Source organism: Rhea americana, unplaced genomic scaffold (genome assembly GCF_003343005.1).
Source record: "Rhea americana isolate MKP2758 unplaced genomic scaffold, rheAme1 scaffold_64, whole genome shotgun sequence".
Classification (NCBI taxonomy): Eukaryota; Metazoa; Chordata; class Aves; order Rheiformes; family Rheidae; genus Rhea; species Rhea americana.
The window spans coordinates 1,351,013-1,375,501 of NW_028186801.1; the positions used below are offsets into that span (position 1 = coordinate 1,351,013).

General features: G+C 34.1%; 1 protein-coding gene across 1 annotated transcript in view; it reads right to left on the bottom strand.

The window, feature by feature from the left end:
- Positions 1 to 921: 921 nt before the first annotated feature.
- Positions 922 to 24,489, bottom strand: part of ZDHHC17 (zDHHC palmitoyltransferase 17) — a 79,975-nt gene continuing 56,407 nt past the window's right edge. Inside the window, exons 10-17 of the mRNA XM_085320562.1 lie at positions 22,542 to 22,644; positions 14,576 to 14,698; positions 11,541 to 11,603; positions 10,068 to 10,161; positions 6,161 to 6,244; positions 5,580 to 5,737; positions 3,201 to 3,295; positions 922 to 2,211 (exon numbers count right to left, since the gene is read on the bottom strand). Of these exons, the coding sequence (XP_085176688.1) occupies positions 2,073 to 2,211; positions 3,201 to 3,295; positions 5,580 to 5,737; positions 6,161 to 6,244; positions 10,068 to 10,161; positions 11,541 to 11,603; positions 14,576 to 14,698; positions 22,542 to 22,644 (859 nt within the window). The 3' untranslated portion in view covers positions 922 to 2,072. The remainder of the gene's footprint in view (positions 2,212 to 3,200; positions 3,296 to 5,579; positions 5,738 to 6,160; positions 6,245 to 10,067; positions 10,162 to 11,540; positions 11,604 to 14,575; positions 14,699 to 22,541; positions 22,645 to 24,489) is intronic.

Genomic DNA, 24,489 nt, shown 5'->3' on the forward strand with positions numbered 1-24,489 from the left:
AGAACGTGTCATCATTGGGATTACAAATTTTGTCTGACAAAAATAGCGAAAGCTTCTTGCCACCCCTACACCCAAACCTCTGCCATTAAAACTGTGTCCATGATGTTGTTGATTTTTCCAGTATTAAACATTCAAGTACTGTAATGTTGCATGTCTGTAAATCCTGGTATCTGGTACTTGCAAACTAAGCACATGTCTTGAGATCAAGGAACAACTACAGAAAAAAAAATGTTTACTTGCAAATACTGAACATCAACTATTTACAGTTTCACTGCTCCTCTTACTAAGGCAAGGGGTGGGAATACCACTAGACTGTTTTATTACCTGTAATCTGCATATTACAGAAAATGCTAATTTTGCCAAGCATCAAACATGCAGTGAATTTGCAGGGTATAATGCCTATTAACAGCAATATTGAACATCACTAAAAGCTCATTAGATATCTTCCTACACTTTTTGGTTGAATAAAATGAAATGAGCAGCTTTAAATATACTAAACACACACTCACAAAGAGAAAACTATTTGATAAATTACTTATATACAGATACACATTCTTTACACTGGTCTCAGTCATCTGCTTTCAGGTCCCCTCCCCAAACTCCCCTCACAGGTTTCTCGAACCACTAGGTTGCTACAGCACTTAGAAGAGAACTAACCTGATTCTTAGTCTCTCTGTAAACAATATTTAAGGAAGCAGTGAAAAATTCACTATGAGTATACGAAAATACCGTAACAAAAATCAGTGCATCACATTCAAGAAAGCCCCTTTGGAATGCAATTTCACATCATTCCTTACCTTCCAAACATATCTGTAGCATGAGAACTTTAAAACAAACAAACAAACAAAAAAATTAAGGGTGATTTCCACTTGCCTATACACCATCTTCCTCAGAATGTTGCATTAGATTTTTCTATTTGTATGTGCTATTATTGGGATCCCGTACTTTTTTTTTTTTTTTTTTAATTTTTTCCATTAATGTACATGCAAGCAAAATATTTTAGACAGCTTTAGGTTCCTCTTTTGTAGTCACATAGAATTTAAAACCATTAAATCTTGTCTTTTTACAACTGAGACTTTTGTAGTCACATTCTTAGTTCTCCCTATGACACTTCCCTTTGAAAATGTTTCTAATTACACTACACAGTACTGCATGGGGATGAAATCTAATATTGAAACATCACTATTTCATAAGTTGTTTATACAATCACTTCAAAGATAAACTCTTTCCACTTTTTTTTTTTGCTGAATAATATATACTGTAATCTAGTTTTAAAGGTGTATCATGCATTTAAGCAGGGCTTTAACTTTGACAGAAGAGCTTTCCTTATTTGCACAATTGTTTATTTTCAGACTATATAATCTCAGAACAGGGTTATTACAAGTATTCAATTGTACCAGGAACTGGTGGCAATAACAATCACCAAATATGTAGGCAACGTATTTTTCTGTTAACATTATCTGACCTGTACTACTGCAATAACTTAACACATTACAAGGGATTTCCACCACATGATTTTTATCACAGTATTGGAATGCACATTTTTCAATGTACATAATACTATAGAAAACCTGTATTAAAAAGTCACATTACAGGAAYTACAATGTAGCAATCTTAGTGAACTTTGCATCACAAAATTTAGGGTTCTTTTTTAATTCTGGGATTCTTGTTCCACTGGAATTATCTGTACTGGGAAATTAATATTTCTGCTCAGCACAACATAACTACTTATGTCAATACTTTAATAATCTCATGCTCTATTGTGAAAGATCTTAAATAAAAAACCCAACAACAAATACTGTGAATATGCTGTTGTGAATAATTCTCATGTTAAGAACCATTAAAATCCCTTTTTGATCTTCCTCCTCTTCCTTATCAGGTTTGGCAGTTTATTCTGTCCATTTTTACTTTTGTTAATAAAATTCTGATGAAGAGAAGGTACCTTAAGATTCATCATCAGCCCTACACATAGCATGCTACTCCTCAAGGGATGTGGATTCGAGAGAGAGAGAGAGAGAGAAAATTTTTCAGGCACCACTCAGATATGATATGCTCACAGGATGAATGTGGTGCTACACTAGCTGGTAGCCCGATCCTGAAGTTTGGTCATACTCTATTGTATACTGCCTTGTCCAGTCCACGATAACAGGACGAAAAAGACCACAGCATCTGAATTCAAAGAAGTCTATAATATTCCTTATACATCCGTGGCTGAAAATAAAACAAAAACAGATGTTAGTAAGCAATATCATAGCTCATCTAAGTACTTTTTTCATCTACCTCCAAACCTACTTTTTCTCCCTTTAAGTTCCTGCCTGTAGAAAACCAATGCATACAATAATTATCTTAATGCTTGCTGATGAGTAACTTCTGAAACAAGAACAGGTCACTAGATTGATGAATGTTTAGTTTCAGATACATCCAAGACACTAACTTTCTTTCACTATCTGCCAAAACTGCATGAAAAAACTGTAGTATATGATTGACAGTATACCATCATATAAAATAATATGATAATTCAGCTCCCTTCCCAAGACAAAAGTGGTATCATATGGATGCAAGACACTAAAGAGCATGAAGTGAATGTGTTCCTAGAATAACTTCCATTTTTTATCAACACTGATCTTCAAACTGATCTATCCTTGTCATATGTGCTGGTTCACCAGCTGCATCTCTAAGATCAGCTAAGCCAAAACTAAGCACAAAACTAAGACAGCATTATTGTATGGAATTAAATGAATGAAAAGTTCAGRTGTTTCTGCTGCTGAATCAGTTACTGTTAAATATTTAAGATGTTTTATCAAAATTCCAGGAAAACAATCTCATTTTGTACTGAATTACACATAATTTGAATAGATCAGTGTTTTCTGGAAGGGAAGCTTGTGTCATGATATGCGCCAGACGAGGCTGAAGCAAATAGGAGAACATGAGTTTTGATGTCAGCGCTTCATCTGAAAGGCGATGCCAAGTTGCTTATTTTAAGCTTCTGGTGTTACTTGCAGGAGTAGTTTTTTAGAATAATAGTTATTTCAGTGAAAATGCTYTGTGAATGTGACAGATTGACAGATTCAGCATTCCAAATACTGAAAATACTTTAAAACACTTAGTTCCATTTCAAGTTCCATTTCAACCAGTCGTGCAACTGAATCATGTACATGCCTATCCAAATGAGGATTACATGTTTACATTTTAAAACTTACTTGAATGGGCTTTCAATAGACGTGGTTGTAACCTTAAAGTGCTTATATCGTCTTGCATTCATCCTTTCATTTGTAGTGATACCTAAACAAGATATCTGAAGACAGAAGAAAAGCAAGCAATTTAGCACATGTAAAACATGCAAACAAACCCTACTGAGACAGACTGAAAAAGGACTGAATTTCCTCTCTCATATTTTTTCTTTTGAAGGACAATTTTTGTTTGGTGGGGAGTGCAGAGGTGGGGGCAGACAGGGGGAAATTATAGGGTCCCAACTTAAAAAATCCTGAGCCGTAATGGAAGCAACACAACTYCATCCATGGAACTTGATCAGTTGTGCGATTTGCAACTTCCGAGTACAAACAGCTGTATCAGACTGCACAAAAGGTTTAATTTTGAAAGTGATCAGAAATAAATCACAGTCACTGAATAAGCCCAAACTTGACAGCTCATAAGAGATGTCTTTAGCTATTTATATATAGCCATCTGAAATCTACTGTAAAGAGTTACTTTACAAAGCATTCAAATCACTATTTTTCTCCCAGAATTCTGGTTATAGTAATTTCTTTTCCATTTATGAATTCATTGCAATAACATAACTTCAACTTTTCTATCTACAAGATAAAAAGACGACCAGAAAAAAAGGTTTAAACAGAAGTCATCTGGCCTAAAGGTTGTGATTTACTTTAACACCTTTCCAACTATTTTGGCCTAAAAGTGCATCTTAAATAAAACCAGCATTTACTGGCAATGTGACAATATTGGAAACAAATATGAGAATGACGCTAGTAACCTTAAATAAGATAAAATTCTATAATTCCTAGTGAAATACAAATATTTAACACTACTGCATGTTATGGGAGCAAGAATACTGAGAGTTAAATTTTGGCTTGTTTGCCTCATCTGGATGTACTCGAGCACTGTCTCAAGCATCTTCTCTGCCCCCATGAAACCTAGTAGAGCTTCATGTTTGTGTATACAAATGAGGTCTTAACAYCAACTTTTGAGGAAAGAAGCACTCAAGGCTTTAAATTATTTTTCTGGGGCGGTAGCTAGGCCTTTGGCAGTAACCTTGGCAAGTTTGGTAAGGAGGACAAGTCAAACCYTGATTTTCATGCAGAAGGGGGCAGGGGGGGAAGCAGGAATAGCAGGGGCTGTGGAACTGTAGAACAAAAGAGGTTATCAAGAAAACATCCTGAACAATTCCATCATTATGGCAATGTCCAAAGACACAGATGAAAGTGATTCTAAGTTTCCCATACACAACACTCTTAGGAAATTTAGTAATGATTGTGTGTTCAGTTTTTGTATTTCCTTTGGTTCAAGTTTCTAGGTTTAGTAAAAAGTCAAATGGTAGAATTATTTTGCTTAATTACACTAATGATACAAAATACTATGAGAAGAATACTTTTTCAAGGGGCATATAGCTCAAAGACTCATCACAAATCATACTCACAGGAACCACGGAATGATTCCAATATTCAATACTCAATAAGGAATAATCAAAATATTCACAGGAATCATGCAAAGTTTAAAGGATCCTTATGTAAATATGTCAGAAAACTCCCTGGAAAGTTGCATGTTTATCCTGTCCCAGAAGTCTGGTGGTTTAGATCAATTTGAAAGCCATATGAAATACATGTAGTGACCTTACTCATTTGTCTTGAGTGACATGGTCCTGGCTCATACAGGTAAGATTTTGAAATTGGTGTGTCTTGTAAATTGTGTGTGTTATAGAAAAAGGAGGACAAAATTCAAATTGTCTACCTAGTTTTACCTGCACCTTACAGGATTTTTATTGCCATGATCTCTGGAAAGATTAAATTAATTGTTAAGTCTCATTGTTCATTAAAGTCTTTCAGTATGACTTGTCTTTAGTCTTAAAGCATTTAATGAAGAACCTGGCTTTGGTCAGATTATGGTACTGCCACGTGACCCTAGCAAAGCATATTCAAACAGATTAAGAGAATATTGTATTCCATTTGAAGTAACCGTCCTCTTTTCACTAATGCACTAATGACCTACTGCATTATTCCTACCTCTACCCATAGATTTTAACCTCTAGGCCTCTATTAATCTTTATTGCTTCTTTCTGTACTATTTTGCCCCCCCCCTTTCTTTTGGTCATTCTGAGAACAAAAAGTAGAAGAAAGGTACTTTAGCCTTTTGTTTAAAAAGAAAACAAAAACAATGAGAAGTGTACGATGCCTTCCATCCAGAGAACAGATGCCCATCTCCTCCATCTATGGTTCAGAAAACGAACACTCAATCTTGCATACTGAACATTTAAATTAAAATGATGGAAGCATTTGATACATAGGAGTTAACAGTTTTATGTCCCTCCCAATATTCAGCATTACAAACGAAGTGCTGTTCCATACCTGATACATCTGACACATGAGTAACACAGCCACCCACATGAAGTGAAAAACACTGTTCAAAAACATCCAAAACATCCAAGGAGAACAGGTAGCAATCTGTGTAATATAGGTCCAAAATCCATCCTTTGCATAACTTGTCTCGCAGTGAAATCCCCAATCTAGAGAAAAAATAAAGTGTCAGAAACTACACAGAACACTAAAGATCACACAGATCATCACAGATCAATACAGCATCTTATATTACTTGAAATAAGGAAATGACAACACAATGGAACAGTTTTATTTGCTCCCTCTTCCTTTCCCTACCTTCTGAGCTTTTTTCTTAACTCATTTAATACATAACATTCATGCACATGGCTGTGATGAAACGAAACTGAGGACAAGCATCCTTTTCTGACTTACAATACTGATACAGGCAATGATTATACAGTTCAATTTAGAATAAAAGGTATCAGAACTCTGATAAGGCAAAAATCTGAAGGGGAAACACCGACCTCCCTTTACCCCCCCAAAAAAATCGGAACACAAACCCATACCAGGAGATGAAGTATTTATAAGTAATAAAGAAAACATTTACTCACAAGAGATGCATCCATAAATCATCCAGCAGATCATAAAAAGCAGGAAGAACAGGTACCCCATAAAATAGCGATGGTTCCCTGCTCCTAAAGTTGCACAAGGACAAGAAGGGTCAAACTACCACACTTTCAGGAAAGAGACAACACTACACTGGGAAGTTTAATTCCCTGCTTAGAGGCACTGCTTATTACTCTCATGCCTATAAAGCCTCTACAACCCCTAATAAAGTGGAATGTAACTGTTTCACTTGTGACTTTTTATGTTTGAGTACAACAAAGCTTCTTGAATTCCTGCCATATTACAGCTGAAATTCACAGGAACGCATTGCATTGGTGACCTCTATCATGAATTAATACAACTATTGACAGACAATGTTTAGAGCAATGTTGGTAACAGCTCTTGCAGAGCCAAGAGCAGTCAAGAATTACTGTAATGTTTTTTTAAAATYTCACTAAAAATTTTGACTGCAGAGTTCTTTTACTTAAATAAATATATGAAAAAATACACATTCTTCTGTGACAACGTAAGTTAAAATGTAATTTATGCTTAAACCTTCTTGATGTAGCTAAATACAAACAAAATCTCTAACAGAACTTGGAAGTAAACACATTTAACTGAGGAGGCCTAAATATCTGGTTAAAGGAATGAATGAGAAAAAAACCCAAATATTCTGTTTATAACTGAATTTAAATGTAAGTTAGAAAAATAAGAACTGTTCTTAAAAATCAATCTTCTTAAAACATTAGTACAGCTAAAAGTGCTTCTTATGTGAGTACCTCATAATTCTGAAGTGCTCAACTTTCCTTCTGTTTATAAAATGTGTCCACTATCATAACATCCCAATAGCTCTAGGCTATAAACTGAACCCAGAGAGAATAACTGGCTCCAAAAGATTTGACTGTCAGCAACTACCAGCACGGCATTTATTTGTTCATTATGTCAAATGTTTTGCCTAATAAAACAAGGGCATCCTCTGGAGGCCGAAAACAATCAAGTGCTTTTAGCAAGCGAACTGAAAGAATATATAAATAAGAGATGAGGAAAAATAAACATACAACACAAGCTAGACTAAGCACAAGACATTTCCTTGAAAAATCAAACAAGTTCCTTCAGATGTAAAATATGCTGTAATACTGCYTTTGGTCAGCTAAAAACATATAAGAAATGGTGTTGGGATGGTCTCGAAGGTATCGCTTCCAGYTGCATCCTAAATTTCAGAACTGCTATGATTTATAAAAGACATTTTTWAAAAAAGAAAGTTAAACACTGACATAGAAGTCCACCCGATAAACGCTTGATGAAATGCTCCTTTCAGTAGCACCTTCAGGGACACCAAACCAAATATTCTACTTAACATGAAATCCCACTGTATTTGATAAAAACCTGTGCAGGAACTATATATAGCACAGACTGTTTAAACTGTGATACAAGCACAGCCATGGTCACAGTTAAAAAGACTTTTGAAAGTAAATGCAGTGAAACTGCCTTTCTTCTGCATCTTAAAWAAGGCTGGGCAAAACAGAGCATTATTCCCTACAGGGTCATGCTAACTGGTAGGAACACAGCCAGTGAGCCTCTACCGTTAAAAACAGTACTGTAAGAAATACTTGCTGATTTCTCTTATGTGGTTGTGTTGATGTTACTTATACATAAATAACAACATATAACTAATTGTTTTAAATTAATGGAATTATATTGCATAATTTGGATGGCTTGCTCATTTCTTCATCTTTCCTGCTTGTAGCCCCTTGGAGAAGAATTTTTATGGGGGCAGGGGGAGTCCTTGTTCTAAACCGTAAAATAATCGCCTATATACAAGAGGCCTCATTTTTTAGCCACTGCTTTTGGAACAACGATTCAATATAACTTCAGCATAACCAGTGTGATATATGACACGATAAAGTTCAGTGATATCTCCTTTCATGCTATCATTTGAAAACTAAACTTCTGTTGCAAGTTTGTTTGAAATTTAAGTGTTGAAAATGAAAAATCAACAGATTTTTATTAAACAACCAATTGTAATATACATGTCATTTTGACACTYTACTAAAAGACAAGTTTAATCACCATTAGAGACTTGCTTATTGTAATTTTAGCTAAAATTTTGCAGTTCTGATGAATATAGTTTGCCCCAACAGTAAACAATTATATTTTTAAAATAGTTTTCACTTCTTGTCACTTTTTTTCAGCAGTGAAAGTACTGATCCTTGATCTCCTTGTGTTACAACTTTCACCCCCAGAAGAACTATTTTAGAGTTTCTGTACACACTGTTACAGCATCTCCCAATCCTATCTTCAGTAAAATTCTTCTTATCCTTCAAACACATCCAAAGGAAGACCACATAAAACATTTCCAAATTCTGCCTTTCTAGAAGGGCGTAACTGATGTTTCCCTTTTTTGGCAAACATACCATGAACGCTGTTTTAAGAACGGATTTTGTTTTGTAATACTATGCTCAGAGCCACCAAGTACAAATCAGAGACAGAAAATCCATATAAGGTCATCTAGACCATCACTCCCTACAAGTCAGGACTACTCCCATAATGTGATTTCTAATGCTTTTTTCCAGCACACTTTTAAGAGTCCTGATGTTTACTTTTACCACTAATTATCCCAATCTGTGCAAGTCCACTTGCAAGAGGACTTGATTTTTTGGCACTATCTTTTTTTWAAACATTTCCTCCAGCTAACATAATTCCATTACTCAGATATTCTCTCATTAAACATACACTAGGCTTTTCCTCCTCTTTTTTTTTTTTTTCAAATCACTGTTTAAAGTACTGCATCTTCCTCAGCACTTTTATAAAACAAATATCAAATTGTCTCTAAAATTTTCCAATAACTCCTTATTTTTGCCTTTTTTTTCTTTTTTTTTAAACAGCTTCTTTGGTCTTTTATGGTAAAACTTTTAAAATGTAACTCAGAAGGTAGCAATGTCATTAGGAAATACGAAACAGAGGGGAGTGAGATGAATCCATCTCAGTGGGACTTCAGTGATGCCACATTACAATTTAAATCCTAGCAGAGGCTATTTTTCTTCTGATAATGAGAATAGTCATTCTGAACTGCTGTCACTATCTATTATTAAGCACATTCGGAAGGATTACAACATTTATTTGCAGTCAGATGTTGATGAACCCAAGTCCTACTTCCTCCCCAAGATTAAAGCTACCTCCTCTTTTGTCCAGAAAAAGGGTGAAGAAAGCTGYCTCATTTCCTAACTGTGAAAATTTTTCAGTGCCCCTTGCACAGCAATGGTTTTCAAACAAACTTCTCAGAAAGACAGGGAATAGTGGCATTYTTAGACTTTTAGACTGTTATACATCGTTCCTCCTATTATCATTGAGGAGGATAAATGACTAGATGGGGGTCAAAAAGAGAGCAACAACTCAATGGGAAGTCACTCTGAATCTAACTGCTATAATTACTACGTTTTTGACTACATATATTTTCACATTAATTTTCTCTTTACATATGATTTTCCAATTTAAGTTTTATATCACATAAAGGATAAATAGTTGTGTAAACACCCTTTTTGCACGAAGTGAAAATGCAGTTAAGCTACAAGTCTTTTAGCTGCTAGAGYTGTTATTAATAAGAATATATAGATAAAAGATTGAACTAGAAACAAAAAGGTTTTGAAGATGTGTATTTAACAGACACTATAAAGGATAATAATGCAGAGAACTGTATGTAGAAGAGAAGTAAAACTGAAAATTAAATATGCTTTTCCTTCTATCAAAAGCCCTCAATAAGTCTTTTTTCTCAGACTTTTGCAGAAATCAGATCACTGTCATTACCAAAAAAAAAGAACAGACAAAATTCTGCACAACATGTATGGGCAATTTCACAAGTCTTTTCCTTTTTTTCACTATTATAAACAAATTGTATTTTAGCAAACTACTCACCTACGCAGTTACCCACCCATGGGCAGTGGTGATCAAACTTTGCTATACATCGATTGCATACACCACAGTGTTTAGATCTCACTGGCTTCCGTATCTGTAATGGATATTAAAGTTTGTTTAGAATCCTAAAAGAAAACTGACAGTTTTATTATAGAAAAAGAATCTTGATTTAAATGTACATTGATTTTTCTGTTGTTAATACTTTAGAGAACATCAGGCCGATGGCTAAGACTCCGTTAAAATTAGCATCAAACTTGATCTTACTATAGAAAACAAACTTATATATGTACAATACAAACTTATTTAAATGATGATTTTCACTTTTTATTAAGTTTTTTTTTCTTTTTCATACAAAGTTCTCCTACTCCCTCCGGTTACTAAGCTTTGCATGTTAGCTTCATTTCAGCTTTTTACAATGACAGTATAATATGAGACTGAACTCTGTGATTTATTATTCATAACTGTAACTAACTTCTCCAAAGAAAGGAATAGGATTAGACAAGACTAAATTTCAGTGGAATTCAGAATGCTAAATTACTCCAAATTTTTAAAAGGCTATATTCTGAAAGAAATAAAATGGCAATGAAGAAAAAGAAAACTGTTATTAAGTATTCTKAGATCTATCTACCTATCTACACACACATGTAATTTTTTTAAGGCGTTACATCTGTAATCTTCCAGATTCAATTTTAAGAATCTGTTTTCCGTAAGAAAACATGGTTCCTGGTTACCATCCTGGTGATGGTAACCTGTAAGTGCATAAAAAGATTCAAAATTTTTAAAATTAGCATCAACTGCCTTCTACATAGTATGGAGCGTTATAGCAGAATACTGACAACCTTGCTAATTTTATATTAATTAGTTATCTTTCTAAAAAAGAAATACTTGCATTACATTTACTGTGAAACTGGCTACTTTTTCTTTTTCTTTTTTTTTTTTTAACAGTTATTTTTTCCAAGTGTTTTGTGGTGGAACTGAAAAATAACTAGCCCAACAGATACAAAGCTTGCCAATTTGAGAAAGACGGTACAAAAATTAAGATTTTTGTTTTCAGATTGCTGCCAAGCTTTGAGAAGTACAATTGATTTGTGAAAAATATTTTACTCAATGCACCACACTGCTTTAGAATGGTGGTATAGAGGTAATAGTCTTCCATGACTTTCATAACTTATTCTGCRCTTAATCAGTTCTCTTGCTATATATACTGGCTATTTGGATTGTGACACTAGTAAATCATCTGTACAATGATCAATTCTTTTCCTTCTACCATTGCAGAGTTTTTTTGTGTGTGTGTGTACGGATACATTATTTATTGAAAAAATCACTTTAACAAAAGTTTGTAAATACAGTCCATCTTTGAAATTGCATGATTAAGGCAAAAATGTATTCAGTATATGAATATCTGATTTTGGCACGGTATAAAAAACATAAACAAAATCAGGCCTGCAACTGATAATAAAAAAAATACACTACCAAACAGGTACTGCAGAATATACTGAGGTCCAGACTTCCTGTCTCTGCAAGTTCTACTATTGTCTGCAGAAAAAACAAAGAAATGAAATTAGAATTGAGCATATAGACAAGTGCTGACAACCAAYATGGTATTTGCATCTCAGACCTGGGATCGTGAACTCTATCTCAGGCAGTTTCTATAAACAGGAACAACAAAGTCAGCTGAAAAAGATCTTAAACTTGCCTAATTAAACCAATACAGAGACTTATTTCTGAATGAATTCTAGCTTATACTCATTCCTATTCTACTCAGATTTAATTGGAGAAAAAGTAAGCTTATGTTAATACTGATACATCTACACAGTGGTTAGCGCCAGTGTGACTAGCCTGATGTTAAATCTATCAAAAATAACAAAGYTGATTTTCTGAACAGGACCACACAAGATCTTTCAGGAAGCTAGCAGGATCAGTCACTCTAAAAAAACAGATTTTATTTCCAGAAGTATTCCACCAAAACCTTCAAATTTATATTCACCTATTCCTTTAGAGCTTCTACAAAGGAAAGGTATAATGCAAACCAAACTTCCTGTCTCTTGTAGATGATGTCGTACTTACGGATCAAGTAATATTCAGAAACAGATAATCTGTTTAAACATCCCTATTCCTTCACAGGAAATGATAACCTTTTATTTTGTGCAGYCCTTCAGTATTCATTTCACTGTTGCAAAGGAAGCAATCTATTATTCCATGAAATGAAAATGTCTGTTTACAACAACTTTTAGAATTCAGCATTTGAAATCTGTGCCAAAAGAGATTTTAAATGAAATTTGCAACATCCRGAAAATCTTCTGAAAGCCCTGCTTGCCAAACTAGCCTTCCCTGATCCAGAAAGAATCCTTTCAGCATAAATAGCCTAACAGCAAATTGGCTACTCTACTGTCCACTTTCAAACCATGAATACCTTGTGTGTCACACACCATTTTCTTAACAAGATTATAACCAGTAACAGGGGGAACTTGGCTGGAACTTGCATAAGTTACAAAATTTTTCCCCCAAGATAGTCCACTTAATAACCAATCAGAAAAGCATACAGAAACATTCTAGAATCTGGAATTCTTTCCTCAAAATAGCCAGTAAAAGCTGACGATCAATAGTTCAGGAGCAAATCAGACTTAATGCTTTCTTTGCTGGTCTCAGGGCAATAAGAGGTTGCAATCCAAGCCAACTGCCAATCTTCAATTTGGAACCGTCTTTACAATTTTTTATTTCTTCTGGTCTAGCTTTTGATATTCTAATACATTTTGAAGAATTTCACAAACAGTTCCTTTGACTTCAGTGGAAGTATCTACATACTAATGAAGTACACAAAGGAATTTACATGTTGTCATGCTCAACACCGGAGTTCAGCAATTTTCTACCAATGATATCCCAAAGTTCAGGAGAACAGAACTGAGCAGAAGCGGAGACACTTGCAGAAGCAGAGACACTTTTAAATATAGCTTTCCTTAAAATTTATAATGCATAGAGATTCAAGAGTACTCAAGTCAGAGAGAGTTTTCTGTGCTTTTTAAATCTGAGGTCTATTCTCTGTGATTTTTTTTTTTTCAGGTAACTCAGGTTATTTTGGCGTAACTAGACCAAAAAGGGGCAAGGCATATCAGAAGAATAAACATTTGAAAATATTGCTTACTGCACATTTCCAAACATACTTAACTTGGTCATCTGGAATTAAAAGAATTTTTTGTGCTACTTAATTGTTCAACAGCTAAAGGTTAACTCAACCTAACCTAAACAYATTTGGAGACAGATTAGAAATCAGRGGAGAAAGTATGACACTGGGCCAAGTTAAAGCATATGCCCACAGTGGGTGATAATAGATCGTTTGGTAATTCCATTAGCTGTAGTGTAAAAAACACTACAAAATGTTTATAAACTGATACGCATGTGACTGAAGAAGTCGCATTCTACAAGTCATGTTTAGTTCAGCAAAGGTTTTAGGCCAATGTTCAACTACTTATGCAAGCAGATCAAATTAATTGTGTATTTATGCAATTTACTGAATCAGAACCAGAGTGCAGTTGCTGACTGTTCTAAGCTGTATGTAATTATTCAGTCCAGTTGAAGGAATAGTCCTTAGACTAGAATCCATTTTGGTAGAAATAGAAAAAGAACCTGCATGGTAAACRTATGCACCTACTAAGAAAAGCCAGTAACAACATATCAAAAAACAAGCCATCTAAACAATCACAACATTTTTTAAATGCTATTACATTTTTATCTATATATGGTCACATTACCCARAGGTCTGATGTCAATCCATACAGGTATTTTCACAAATCAGTGTGAACCAGAAGTACAAATCTCACTGATTTCTAGTGGAATGTGAATTTTTAGGAATCTTGACCAAAACAAAACAAAAAAATATTTCTGCTGCTTTTAATTTTGGCATTTTCAATACTCAGTTTGACTGCTGAGAAAAATGCATTTCAATAAAAAACTTAAATTGTTAACAATAGTGTTATCAAGTCTCAGAAAAATACTGTAAGACCATACATATTATCTCTAATATGCAAACCAAGACAAAAAAGAACTGATTGCCAGGAGCTTGTCTTATTTTATCCTTAAAGTATTTGGCAGTCAGWCAAACACATTTAGACATGAAGGTAAACAAAACTTGAGATGATAGAAAATACAGAAAATTTTTAGAGAATCAAAGTAACTAACACTTACACCATAGTGGGTTCATTTTTGTTTCACTAAGTCAAAATTCATTAACTTCGTATTTTCATTTTCTTCTAAGTGCTTTCTGAACTTTTTATCTTGTAGATTTAAGTTGCAATTTTATTTTATTATTCAATGCAATTTCGGACCAGTAAGAGTTTTCAAATTAAAAAAAAAAAATCTGGAAGACAAATGAAGGAAAAACCTTTCAAGATTTTAGATGTTCTGTTACACAACTTATTGAAGTTTCCTGTACTAAATAGCAAACTACTTGGACCAACTGGCAGAAGGTAAATCATCCTTTAAGGACAACAACTTCAGAATAACTCTGTTACCTTTTTCTTTTGTTCTTCTGTGGCTTTGATGATTCCTGGATCAGATTTCCAGGATTTTCCAAAATTGTAGAAAAGTGCAACACTATTAGCAAGGAATGGAAGATGTATAAAGAAAAAATTGAGATGTGTTCGAAGTCAAGGAAGCTAAAGTTTAAAATCAAGGTTGCTGTTTGAAAACACCACTGTAGGATGAATTAATAACACTGGTAATTTTGAAATAAATACAAAGTTAATTTAATTTTTAACAAATGCTCTTGAGTCACTGTAGTATTCTGAATTAACCAAATAAGTTCCATTGCAAGAACTTCTTTTGTATTTAGTCTTCTCTATTGCTCAAACTTGAAAATTTATTTTTAAAATGCTGTTCTCCATGAGACACTTTTAAAGCATTCACACTAAAAAAAGATAGTTCAGTTTTTATCATTATTTCTTTGCTTAAATAAATTAAATTCCATGAGACTTATCTTAAAGTGTTTCCTGTTTTCACAATAAACATCTCAAAGTTCTATTTATAAGAAACTCATTTGACTGCTTATGTCTTCATGGGTTCGAAATTCCAATTAGATGACAAAATAACACTGCTTTTAGCCATATAAGGAATTGTGCTACAAAGAAATTACATGGCAATCATGTCTCGAATGTTATTTATCTCCAAGAAAGGTACCATCTGAAACCTTGTCCTTTTATAACACAATTCTTGCATTTCACATCAGTGAAAGTTATTTTTAACATACTAACACATGTACTGATAGTTACAAAAACATAGGACTCAGCATTCCCTGGAAATGTTTAAAAATTCAATTACTATATAAAGATGGAAAATAAACTATTAGCTTTAAAACAAGTTTCCTGTGTTGAATGATTTTCCACCTAATATGCATAATGTCACAAAACTTGACATTTGTTCACATAATCAAAGTATTTCACAGTAATGATGCTGGAAAACCAAATACTTCAGATAGATCTCTTCTTTAAATGCTGGAAAACAGGTATTTACTCTGTTTACTACGTCTACAAAAGACCCGATCAACACAAAAAATAACTATCAGCTGTCAGTCATAAATGCAAAGAGGTATCATATTTGACAAAGCTGTATTGGCAGAAGACTGCAGAATATTAACTGCCTAAAATGGACACTTTTACTATTATGGCACAATTGCTGCACATTCAAACTACACTATATTCTGAGCTACTTAGATGAATATTTCTAATTTGGTAGTCATTAAGGCTTCTTCTGTAATTGAAGTTTAACGTGCATTTGCTTTATAAAACTCTGCATGAAAGACTTAAAAACAAGCATCACGTGGCAATTTGCACTGAAGTGGTATCCAAAAGCTTTTTAAAAAAACAAGAACATTTGTGCATGCTCTGAAAAAAAAAWTAATTTTGAAATTAAAATACACGTGATACATGGAAGAAGAAAGTTTCTTGGAAAGAAACTTGTAAGAAAGTTTTTAAGAAGGGCATTAAGTAGTATTCACAAAAAAAATGTTCATAAACCATTGCTAAACAAATCCACATAGTACAGACACAAGCAAATATAAAATGGAAAAAAATATAAGTTTACAGAATTATGAGTTCTACACAGACCTTTACAACAGTAAACCTCTAAAATCCTTCTACACTGCTCTTATGATGTGAAATAAACTTGAAATTTTAATAAATTTACATAAAACTTCTTTTRATTTCTGAAACACTAAGAACAAAGTTAATGTGAAGTGTATCCTGAATATATTTTGCTTCCCTTCTGKGTTGAATGAAGGACTGGCTGCAAATTTCCAATAAAAAAATCTGGCAAGTTAAGTTCAAATTTTAATCACGTTCCTTACATAGTAGACTGTTAGCATTAACTCACTAAAGGCTAATTAATCTTTCCTGTAACAAACTATTTCTAGCAAGTTTGTAATAGGGAGAAAAAGCAGGCATACTTTAACCTAGACACACACAGTTCTATTTGATGCATTACATAAGAAAAGCTCRGAGTTTAACTTTTATACAACCTAATTTCTTCCTGTTTTTCTTCTAAAACTAACTGCTGCCAAGAATAAGCGACTTCAACTTATTTGTTTAGCTTTAAGYGCTTAATATTAGCATTATAAAGAAAATATATCACTGGTGGCTTTGCCACAACAAAGAAAACTTTTTTCATTAAAAAAAATCCCTTAATCAGACATCTGTTACAAACAATAAAGGTACAACTGAAAAAATTATATGAACCATTCCTAATTACTGTACGTCATGTCTAGACTGCTAAAGAAGATAGGGGAAAAGACAATTTATTTTCTATCTAGTAAAAGGGTTTTATGACCTTAAGGTTTTACCCTTGTTTTTTTACTGACTCAAATTTGGACAACACAACACTGCGACCGTGAAGCCAAACATGGATCCAAGCCGCAGAAGTAGAAATTCAGCATGCACAACTTTTTTGCGTGTTGCATTCCCCCATTAAACAAGTATATCATAAAACCCAGGGAGAACGTAGGAGATTGCTGCACAGTCCGAGTTCTGCCTCTCCTCTCCCCAACGTCGTGGCAGATGAGTGCCATGCTGACAACCCAAACTGCTCCAGAGAAAGCGCTCAGATGCTGGGAGGTGCTGAGGATTGGGAGGTGCTGGAAGACCACATGGGAAAGGAGACTTCGRTATCAAATGAGCAGTAACAAAGTGGTGAAAGCCTAAAAAGTCAGCAGTATTTTTCATCAATACTTTCAAAAACAAGCCCCTTGTAAGATTTAAGAAAAAATGAGAAGGGCTGCAAACTACGCAGGCTCTGAACAGGGGAGGAACGTTACAATTGTCTCTTCTAGGACATTTCTGGCATCTCATGTGGAAAAGGATAAAGCCTTCCAACTGCTGGATTCCTCTCACCTACCTTAAATCACTCAGGTTGCCTTTATACATAATCGAAAGAAACAGCTACTTGCCACCCTTCTTCAGCATCAAGACATACAGACTAATGAAACAAGCAATGCCCTACAAGTGGCTATTTCTCTCCACTGGCTATAGAGCTTAAACAACTTGCTTAGGTATGTCTGCCCATACTAGAGGTACCTAAAATTATGTAACTTGAATTCTTTTCTCAAATTTACTTCAAAGGAGACCCACAGCAACTTGTATCACAGACATTTCTCAAAACTCTCCAAACATAAGAAACCCTTGTAGCATTGCTTTACCTACAGAGTAGGGAATTGCTTCGTCAGAGGCAAGGCCTCATTTTGTCCTGATGTCCTCACTACTTACAACCAGGCAAAGAAAAAGCACATTACCATATTAGGGGCCGTGAAAAAAGCATGATACTGGCAGACATTTACCTTCTGCACTGCCACCAACTGGCCATCTTTTACGAGGCCTCTCCAGCCTTCACTGTGTGAGACAAAGCAGAAACGTCCATGAAATACTTACTACTTTTAGTTCTAATCAGCATAATTACTCCAAGAAAAAAATGAGCCAAAAAGACTGCCTTGTTAAAATTAAAAWCAAAAACACTCCCCCCCCMACTTGATGAACGACGTAAACATTTGACAGGTTTTTTTTTAATCAATTGCACCATCTATTTGAAAAGGTCCAAACACATGCAAATCACCAGCATCATCACCAGCTACACATCAGAGCCTGAAATCAAGCCAAACTGCACATTATATATCTAGATGCATCCTTCTATGAACTGTTAATCTAACAGTAAAGCCCCTTTCTCCTGAAGAAGATGATCTGCAGCTAGTAAAAGCAGTGATTGAGCAGAGATTGATATAAGCTAATGAATCTGGCAATCAACACCAGYTGTATATTTGGATCCAAGTGAACAAGTTGACAACAGCAGCAGATAGGTCCACAAAGCTGCCTCGTTTGACGAGATATTGGACAGTACCCATTTTTTGCCAAATAAAGCTCTACAAAGGCTCTCTATCTCCATCCTCTAGCTAATATAAGGAAAAATCTCTCATCTTGCACAAAAAAGTTCTTCACTGCCAACACCCCCACATACTGACACTTTCTATCTTTTAGTTACAAAAAATATTTAGAGAAGACAACAGAAATTGTGAATAGTTGATTCTGGACTTTGGGTTTCTTTGGTTCTCTCCAGAAACAACCGCTGGACTCTTTTTATTTTTTCCTGATGCTAACTGTAAAATTTTGATTAATATGTATGGTTTTGCTTTACCTACATAACTTTGCCAATTGGCTTGTACAATTTTCAAAACACCACACCACTATAACAGCTTTGTGACAGCACGAAAATCATGATGAATTCTCTCCTACATTCAGTGCTAAGATCCAGCCTCAAAAAAATGTGCACACAGTTTGCTTTCCTTTGCCTAAAAACAATCACCACACTTAAAGATAACTAATGAAGTATCAATCAATGGTAAATAATTTGGCTTATATCATCTCATTACCTCAGCACTGAAAGTCATATGCTATACTAAAAAAGCTTACCAATTAATGAAAACTGCAAACTCCCAAATGCACCAAATGGAAGGGGTAGAACCAAAAAAGCCTGTACTGTGAATATATTGTGTTACCACAAACCCAGACATTTTAGAAAAACAGTGCAGTGAAAGACCCTTCTGACATACTAGGTGATATTTGTTCAGCTGCAACTGAAAACAGACTGCGTGAACAACTGAGATAAGGACACGTGCCCTAAACGTTTACAGGGCAAAAGGGAACGTCCTACCTGTAAATGCTAAAGGGAAAGAATGAAATGTGAAATTGTAGTCTCACTTAATTAAAAAGTTGCTTTCAAATGTTTTTTTTTTGTTGTTGTTTTAAAAATAAAGCTAAATTAAAATATAATGATTAAGTGTGTAAGACTGCTTCTTTCCTTGGTGAAATTGTTCCTACTCTGCAAAAAACTGAAGATGGGAACACATGGACAGAGTGAAACGTAACACTTTTTCTTTGCTGCAGACCAAACAGACTTCTGAAAAGCATTGTGTTAACACACAATTTTGGTTATTCTAAGATTAAAAAAATTATATAAAAAAGAAAAAGAAAGAAAGAAAAAAGAAAAATACAAGAAGATACAAAAGACACATGAATTTATGCTATGCTACGCTTCCACTCCAAAAATACATCGACTATAACTTACTTTCTCAGCAAGAATAGTATTTCTATTTTAACCAATACACTAGTCTCAAAAGCAGCTGAGAAAAATCCAGTTGAATGAAAACATCTGCAAAAGCACATTAGATTGACATAAATTGTCTGAGTTTACCTTCAAGACTGCTCATTTAAAAGACACATCATTAAGTTTTATAATTTACAGGTCTTATTTTTCATGTGACTACCCCGATATTCAACAAAAAGCACTGTCAGTCTTTGCTTGAGTGTGTTGTTTGTGATACAGTTTCTACTGTCCGTTTTTGCCTCATTAGAATTAAAATCAGAAAACCAAATACCTTAAAAGGATTTACAGAGAAATAAATTCTTACTAAACACTTTTTTGTTGTGTTACATAATAATAAAGACTTTTATATTATTTTTAATATTATGTTTAAGGTTTTCCTGATAGTTGCTTAATATTAGAAACTTTTTATTTATGAGCAAAACATTGTCTAGATCTATGAAAACTGCCAGGACAAGTTTCATCAGATACCACTTCAGTGTTACAGAGTATATAGTCGTACTCTGGTCTGCTGTAAGTAATCATATAAAGCTGTAAAAATACAAGAGTTCCTACTCCAACCGCAACAGTGTGCCTCATGCTATAAAAATAGAGCAGGCATGTACTTTTTCTTTTTTTCCCCTCCTCTCCAGTAAAGCTATAGGGCAATTTTCCAGAAGAAGAAAAATGAATTTGGAACCTTCCTACAGAGACCTCCAATTTAAAATAATCAATTAAAGGAAGATGACTTCAAGGACCAAGTCGCTGGAACAATTTGTCACACACAGCTGTGTCAGCTCCAGTGAGAGCAATTAATAGTAACTGAAATTTTTAGTTTTGTAGCTTTTTGTACTTTTGTGTACAAAAGACTGTTGCAAAGGTTTTGAGGTATCTATTTTAACGTACAGAAATAGTGTAATATTTTACTGACTATTCTGAAGTCAGACTCTCATATTAGGTTAACTAATTTCCTATGCTTACTACTTCCAGTGAACAATGAACATTATTCAAGTTACGCTAATCAAAAGTAACAGCTAATGGAATTTAAAAAAATCACCAAGTTCATACAAAGGTTGATAAAAATCTCAATTTGACAGCTTGCTTTCTCGCAGTGTGCTTTTTTAWGGCACACCCTTCTACATTAAGATAGCGGCCATTATCACATAGGCCATGGTAGCTATTTTGGTATGGTACTTGGTTTTGATTGAAAGTTGCATATAYAGTGGACACAGTCTTAGATTGGTTTCCAGATGATGCAACGTTAGCATGAGAACGCATTTCATAGTAACATAGTAATGCATCTGCAGCCCCAAAACCGCAGAAATGCATGCTTGCCAATACTACTAAAGAAAATAACAATTTTAAAGGGCAGAGATTCAAAACTGAGACAGTATGGTAGTTATAATTGCCCCCAACAATCTGTATTTTATTATTTGCCATAAGTCAGGCTTGTTTTCATATTAGAAAGAACAGAAAAGCAGCTTCAGCCTAGTTGCATGACACACTTGGACAGTATCTACTCCTCTGCATGACAGCTGGAAAAGTGTATCTCCATTTTTAAGTATAGCTATTTAACTTAACTTTTTGTTATTCATATTGTACTTGTTTTCTTCATTCAGCACTTACCAATAAATCTAATTAAATAGTATGCATTATTTAGAAAACAGGTCAGAACATGAGACTGGTAGAATGACAAGCATTTCTAAATAACTATTTCAATACCTGTATTTCAATAACTATTTTATGTTAATATGTATAGAAAAAATTTTCATATCTGTTGGATACCAGATATTTTTAAAAAACATTAAGTGACAGTCCTCTCCCATCACATGGGATTCTTAATATTATATCAGGATAGCTCTACTCACATTGGCACATTTACAAACACTATCAGCACGGAAGCCAAAGGCAGTATGAAAACAGGGTCTACTTTGTGTTCTCAGCCCAAGAACGTGAGGCTCGTATAGCTAAGATCTGAGAACATACTGACAATATGATAAAAATGTTGCATTACTACCACCCTATTTCATGCTACAACTCATTTGAGGCTGAAAAGAAATACRATTTCTCAAAAAGCCATGCCAACATCTATTATAAATATTAATTTCAYTTCCAGTATTCACAACTAGAAGAACTGTATTAAAAATTTAATAAAAACGCATTAAAGCTCCATTCCAATTCTAAGTTATTGTAATTACAATACCCAAGAAAGTAGTTTAAAAATTTGAATCTCTCACTTTAATGCAGGCAAATGACATTTTTCAGTGAACTCTGAATCAAATTCTACCCTGTAAGTACGAAATGTTCGTATCTAGGCAGACAGTTGAAGAGATAGGCATATGCAGAATCTCTATATTCTAGTGTTGTTAACACACATCTTCAAAGACTGAAAATACAATTAACTGTTAAAAATATATCTAAAGTTTGTGTTAAGAGAAATCTATAAAATCTTTGGGAAAAAATAATTATAAAGCTATTTCCACTAGATTTAATACACACTGGGATATTATCTATTGCTTTTCAGAAAAGCACAGTGTCTGACATTTGAAAAAAAAATCACAATTTGTCTACTCAYAGCCACAACATGTTTTATACAGTTGTTTCCATTTAATAAATTAAGAAAACACAGAAGATTTTGTAGACCACTGTAAAYGAGTGTTGAGCTTTACTGAGGCAAAGTACTAAGCATGCACATTTTTAAAGGAATAAAAATAATATTTATCAACACAGAAGACTTATTTTTAACGGAGATAGCTATTTTAAAACTTTAACTACTTTGTTTTCCTATGTAGAATAACTCTGGGTATTACCTCATAATACTAATATGAAAAAAAAAAACATTACTGAACACAGGAAAAGGATATCATTCCAAAACCAGAAGAACCACGTCACATACATCCAGAATTTTGTTGCCAAATATATTCCAAGAGGCAATGCGCTGTGCATGGAATGATCAAAGAATGACCTGAAAAGGTGCAGAGATGTCCCATGATAAGTTTCAATTTATAAAATGGAACACAAACCACCAYTCATGAAAAGCACTTGCTGTTAAAAAGAGAACTACATGGGATATTTCAAAATACTCTATGAAAACATTTTCTTCATTTTTACCTTCACAGTTTGTGAGGAATACCTGTCTTCAACCTGTTCAGCCGAATGGTCACTGCTGAAAGTTATTAAAATTCACATTTGAAGTAGATATGTAAGTGTATTTCAGATAAATGACACAGACAGCCACAATATTGAAACACAATATATGTATTTCACCTGAAATAGGATGTTAATAGTTGAATTAATAACAATCTATAAAAATACAAGTGCCAGYTTACAAAGACTAACCATTGTTTTAATATATACTCATCATATTTCCTCGTCTTATAAAATCTTTACTAAATACATTAAAAAGACAAAATACTCAGTCCTCCCAGCAGAAAAAAAAATCTTGGATTTGATCATTTTGGAATTACTCAAAGTAACACTGAAAATATGGTGGGTTTTCTTCTCCCTCTTCATCTCCCATCCCCCCACCCCCYTTTTTTTWAATTAAGGATAACCATGATTCAGTTTCAGCATATTTCACAAGTCAACWACACCACAGCAATCTAGAACTGGACAAGAAATGTAGACTGCTTAAATACTTATCCTAAAACCACACTTTGAAAGCAATTAGAAATCAATAAGATTGSTAGCCTACAGCATGGACATTGATTGGAAATGGCATTTACGTTAGAGATTTGTGATTCTGTGATTTCAATGCCAAAGATATTTAAGAAACCCATACACCAAAAAATACATTTTAAAATTACCTCCATAAGGGAAAAAAATTGAGAGATGTTGGTGTTTATCAGTCTACATATTTCAAATATTTCTGATTCTTGAGTCTTTTGCTTTTGTTACAGTTGCCAACAGAAAGTCAGAGGTAAAACTGTTGAGTTCAGTTCCTGCATTAGTAAATTTGTCAAATTCTAAGGCAGAAAGTTACTTYTTCAATCAAAATTTTAAAAAGTAGGCCTTCTGAATTCTTTTCAGCTTCTTATCATCTTGCATATTAAAGGATATTCTGAAAAAAATTTGAATTTAGCTGACACAMATTATGTGAACAAGCAGGACTTGGTATTCAAGGAAAAGTTGCTAAACATATCAAAAATTACATTCTCAAATGCTAAATTGTTTGAAATAGAACTTCTTTCATCTCCTTCTCAAAGGTGCAATTGACGCATTTGGCTTTTTGTCCTGACGGTATCCTCAGGGTTGCTCTGGACAAACTTGTGCACCAAGCAGTTCTCATTTTACTCCATTACAGTAACTTTCTCTTTGTCTACTAAAKGCTACTTTTGAGTAACTTCTGAGAAAATTCTATAAGAAACATGAGCTAAGAGAGTAAATTAATTATTAAGAGTAGATAGATCTCAATACATATTAGTTACTCAGCAGTGACCTTTCTTTTAGTGGCTTCTATGTATTCTTCCTTTGTGAAAGTAGCATGGAGAAAAAGCAGCTAAGTGGGTTAGTGAAAATTCAGCAGGGAAAGGGAATACTACTAAAACAATAGCAGAAGTAACTGCAATTTCATTCAGTTCTGGACTTTATAGAAAGCACCTAGAAAAACATTTATACTAAACATTAAAGAAAGAACAAGAGAAAGTGAAAGAATGTTAAACACAAATACACGTCAGATAGGTCAAAAGTATAAAACTCAAGGAAACATAAATCTTGAGAAACTTGATGAAATTGTGGCCTTGCCTGCAGGAGATTGTGCTGGTTGAGGACTTGCAYTGCAGATAGATAAAGAGCTGCAGGAGGAGGGGAG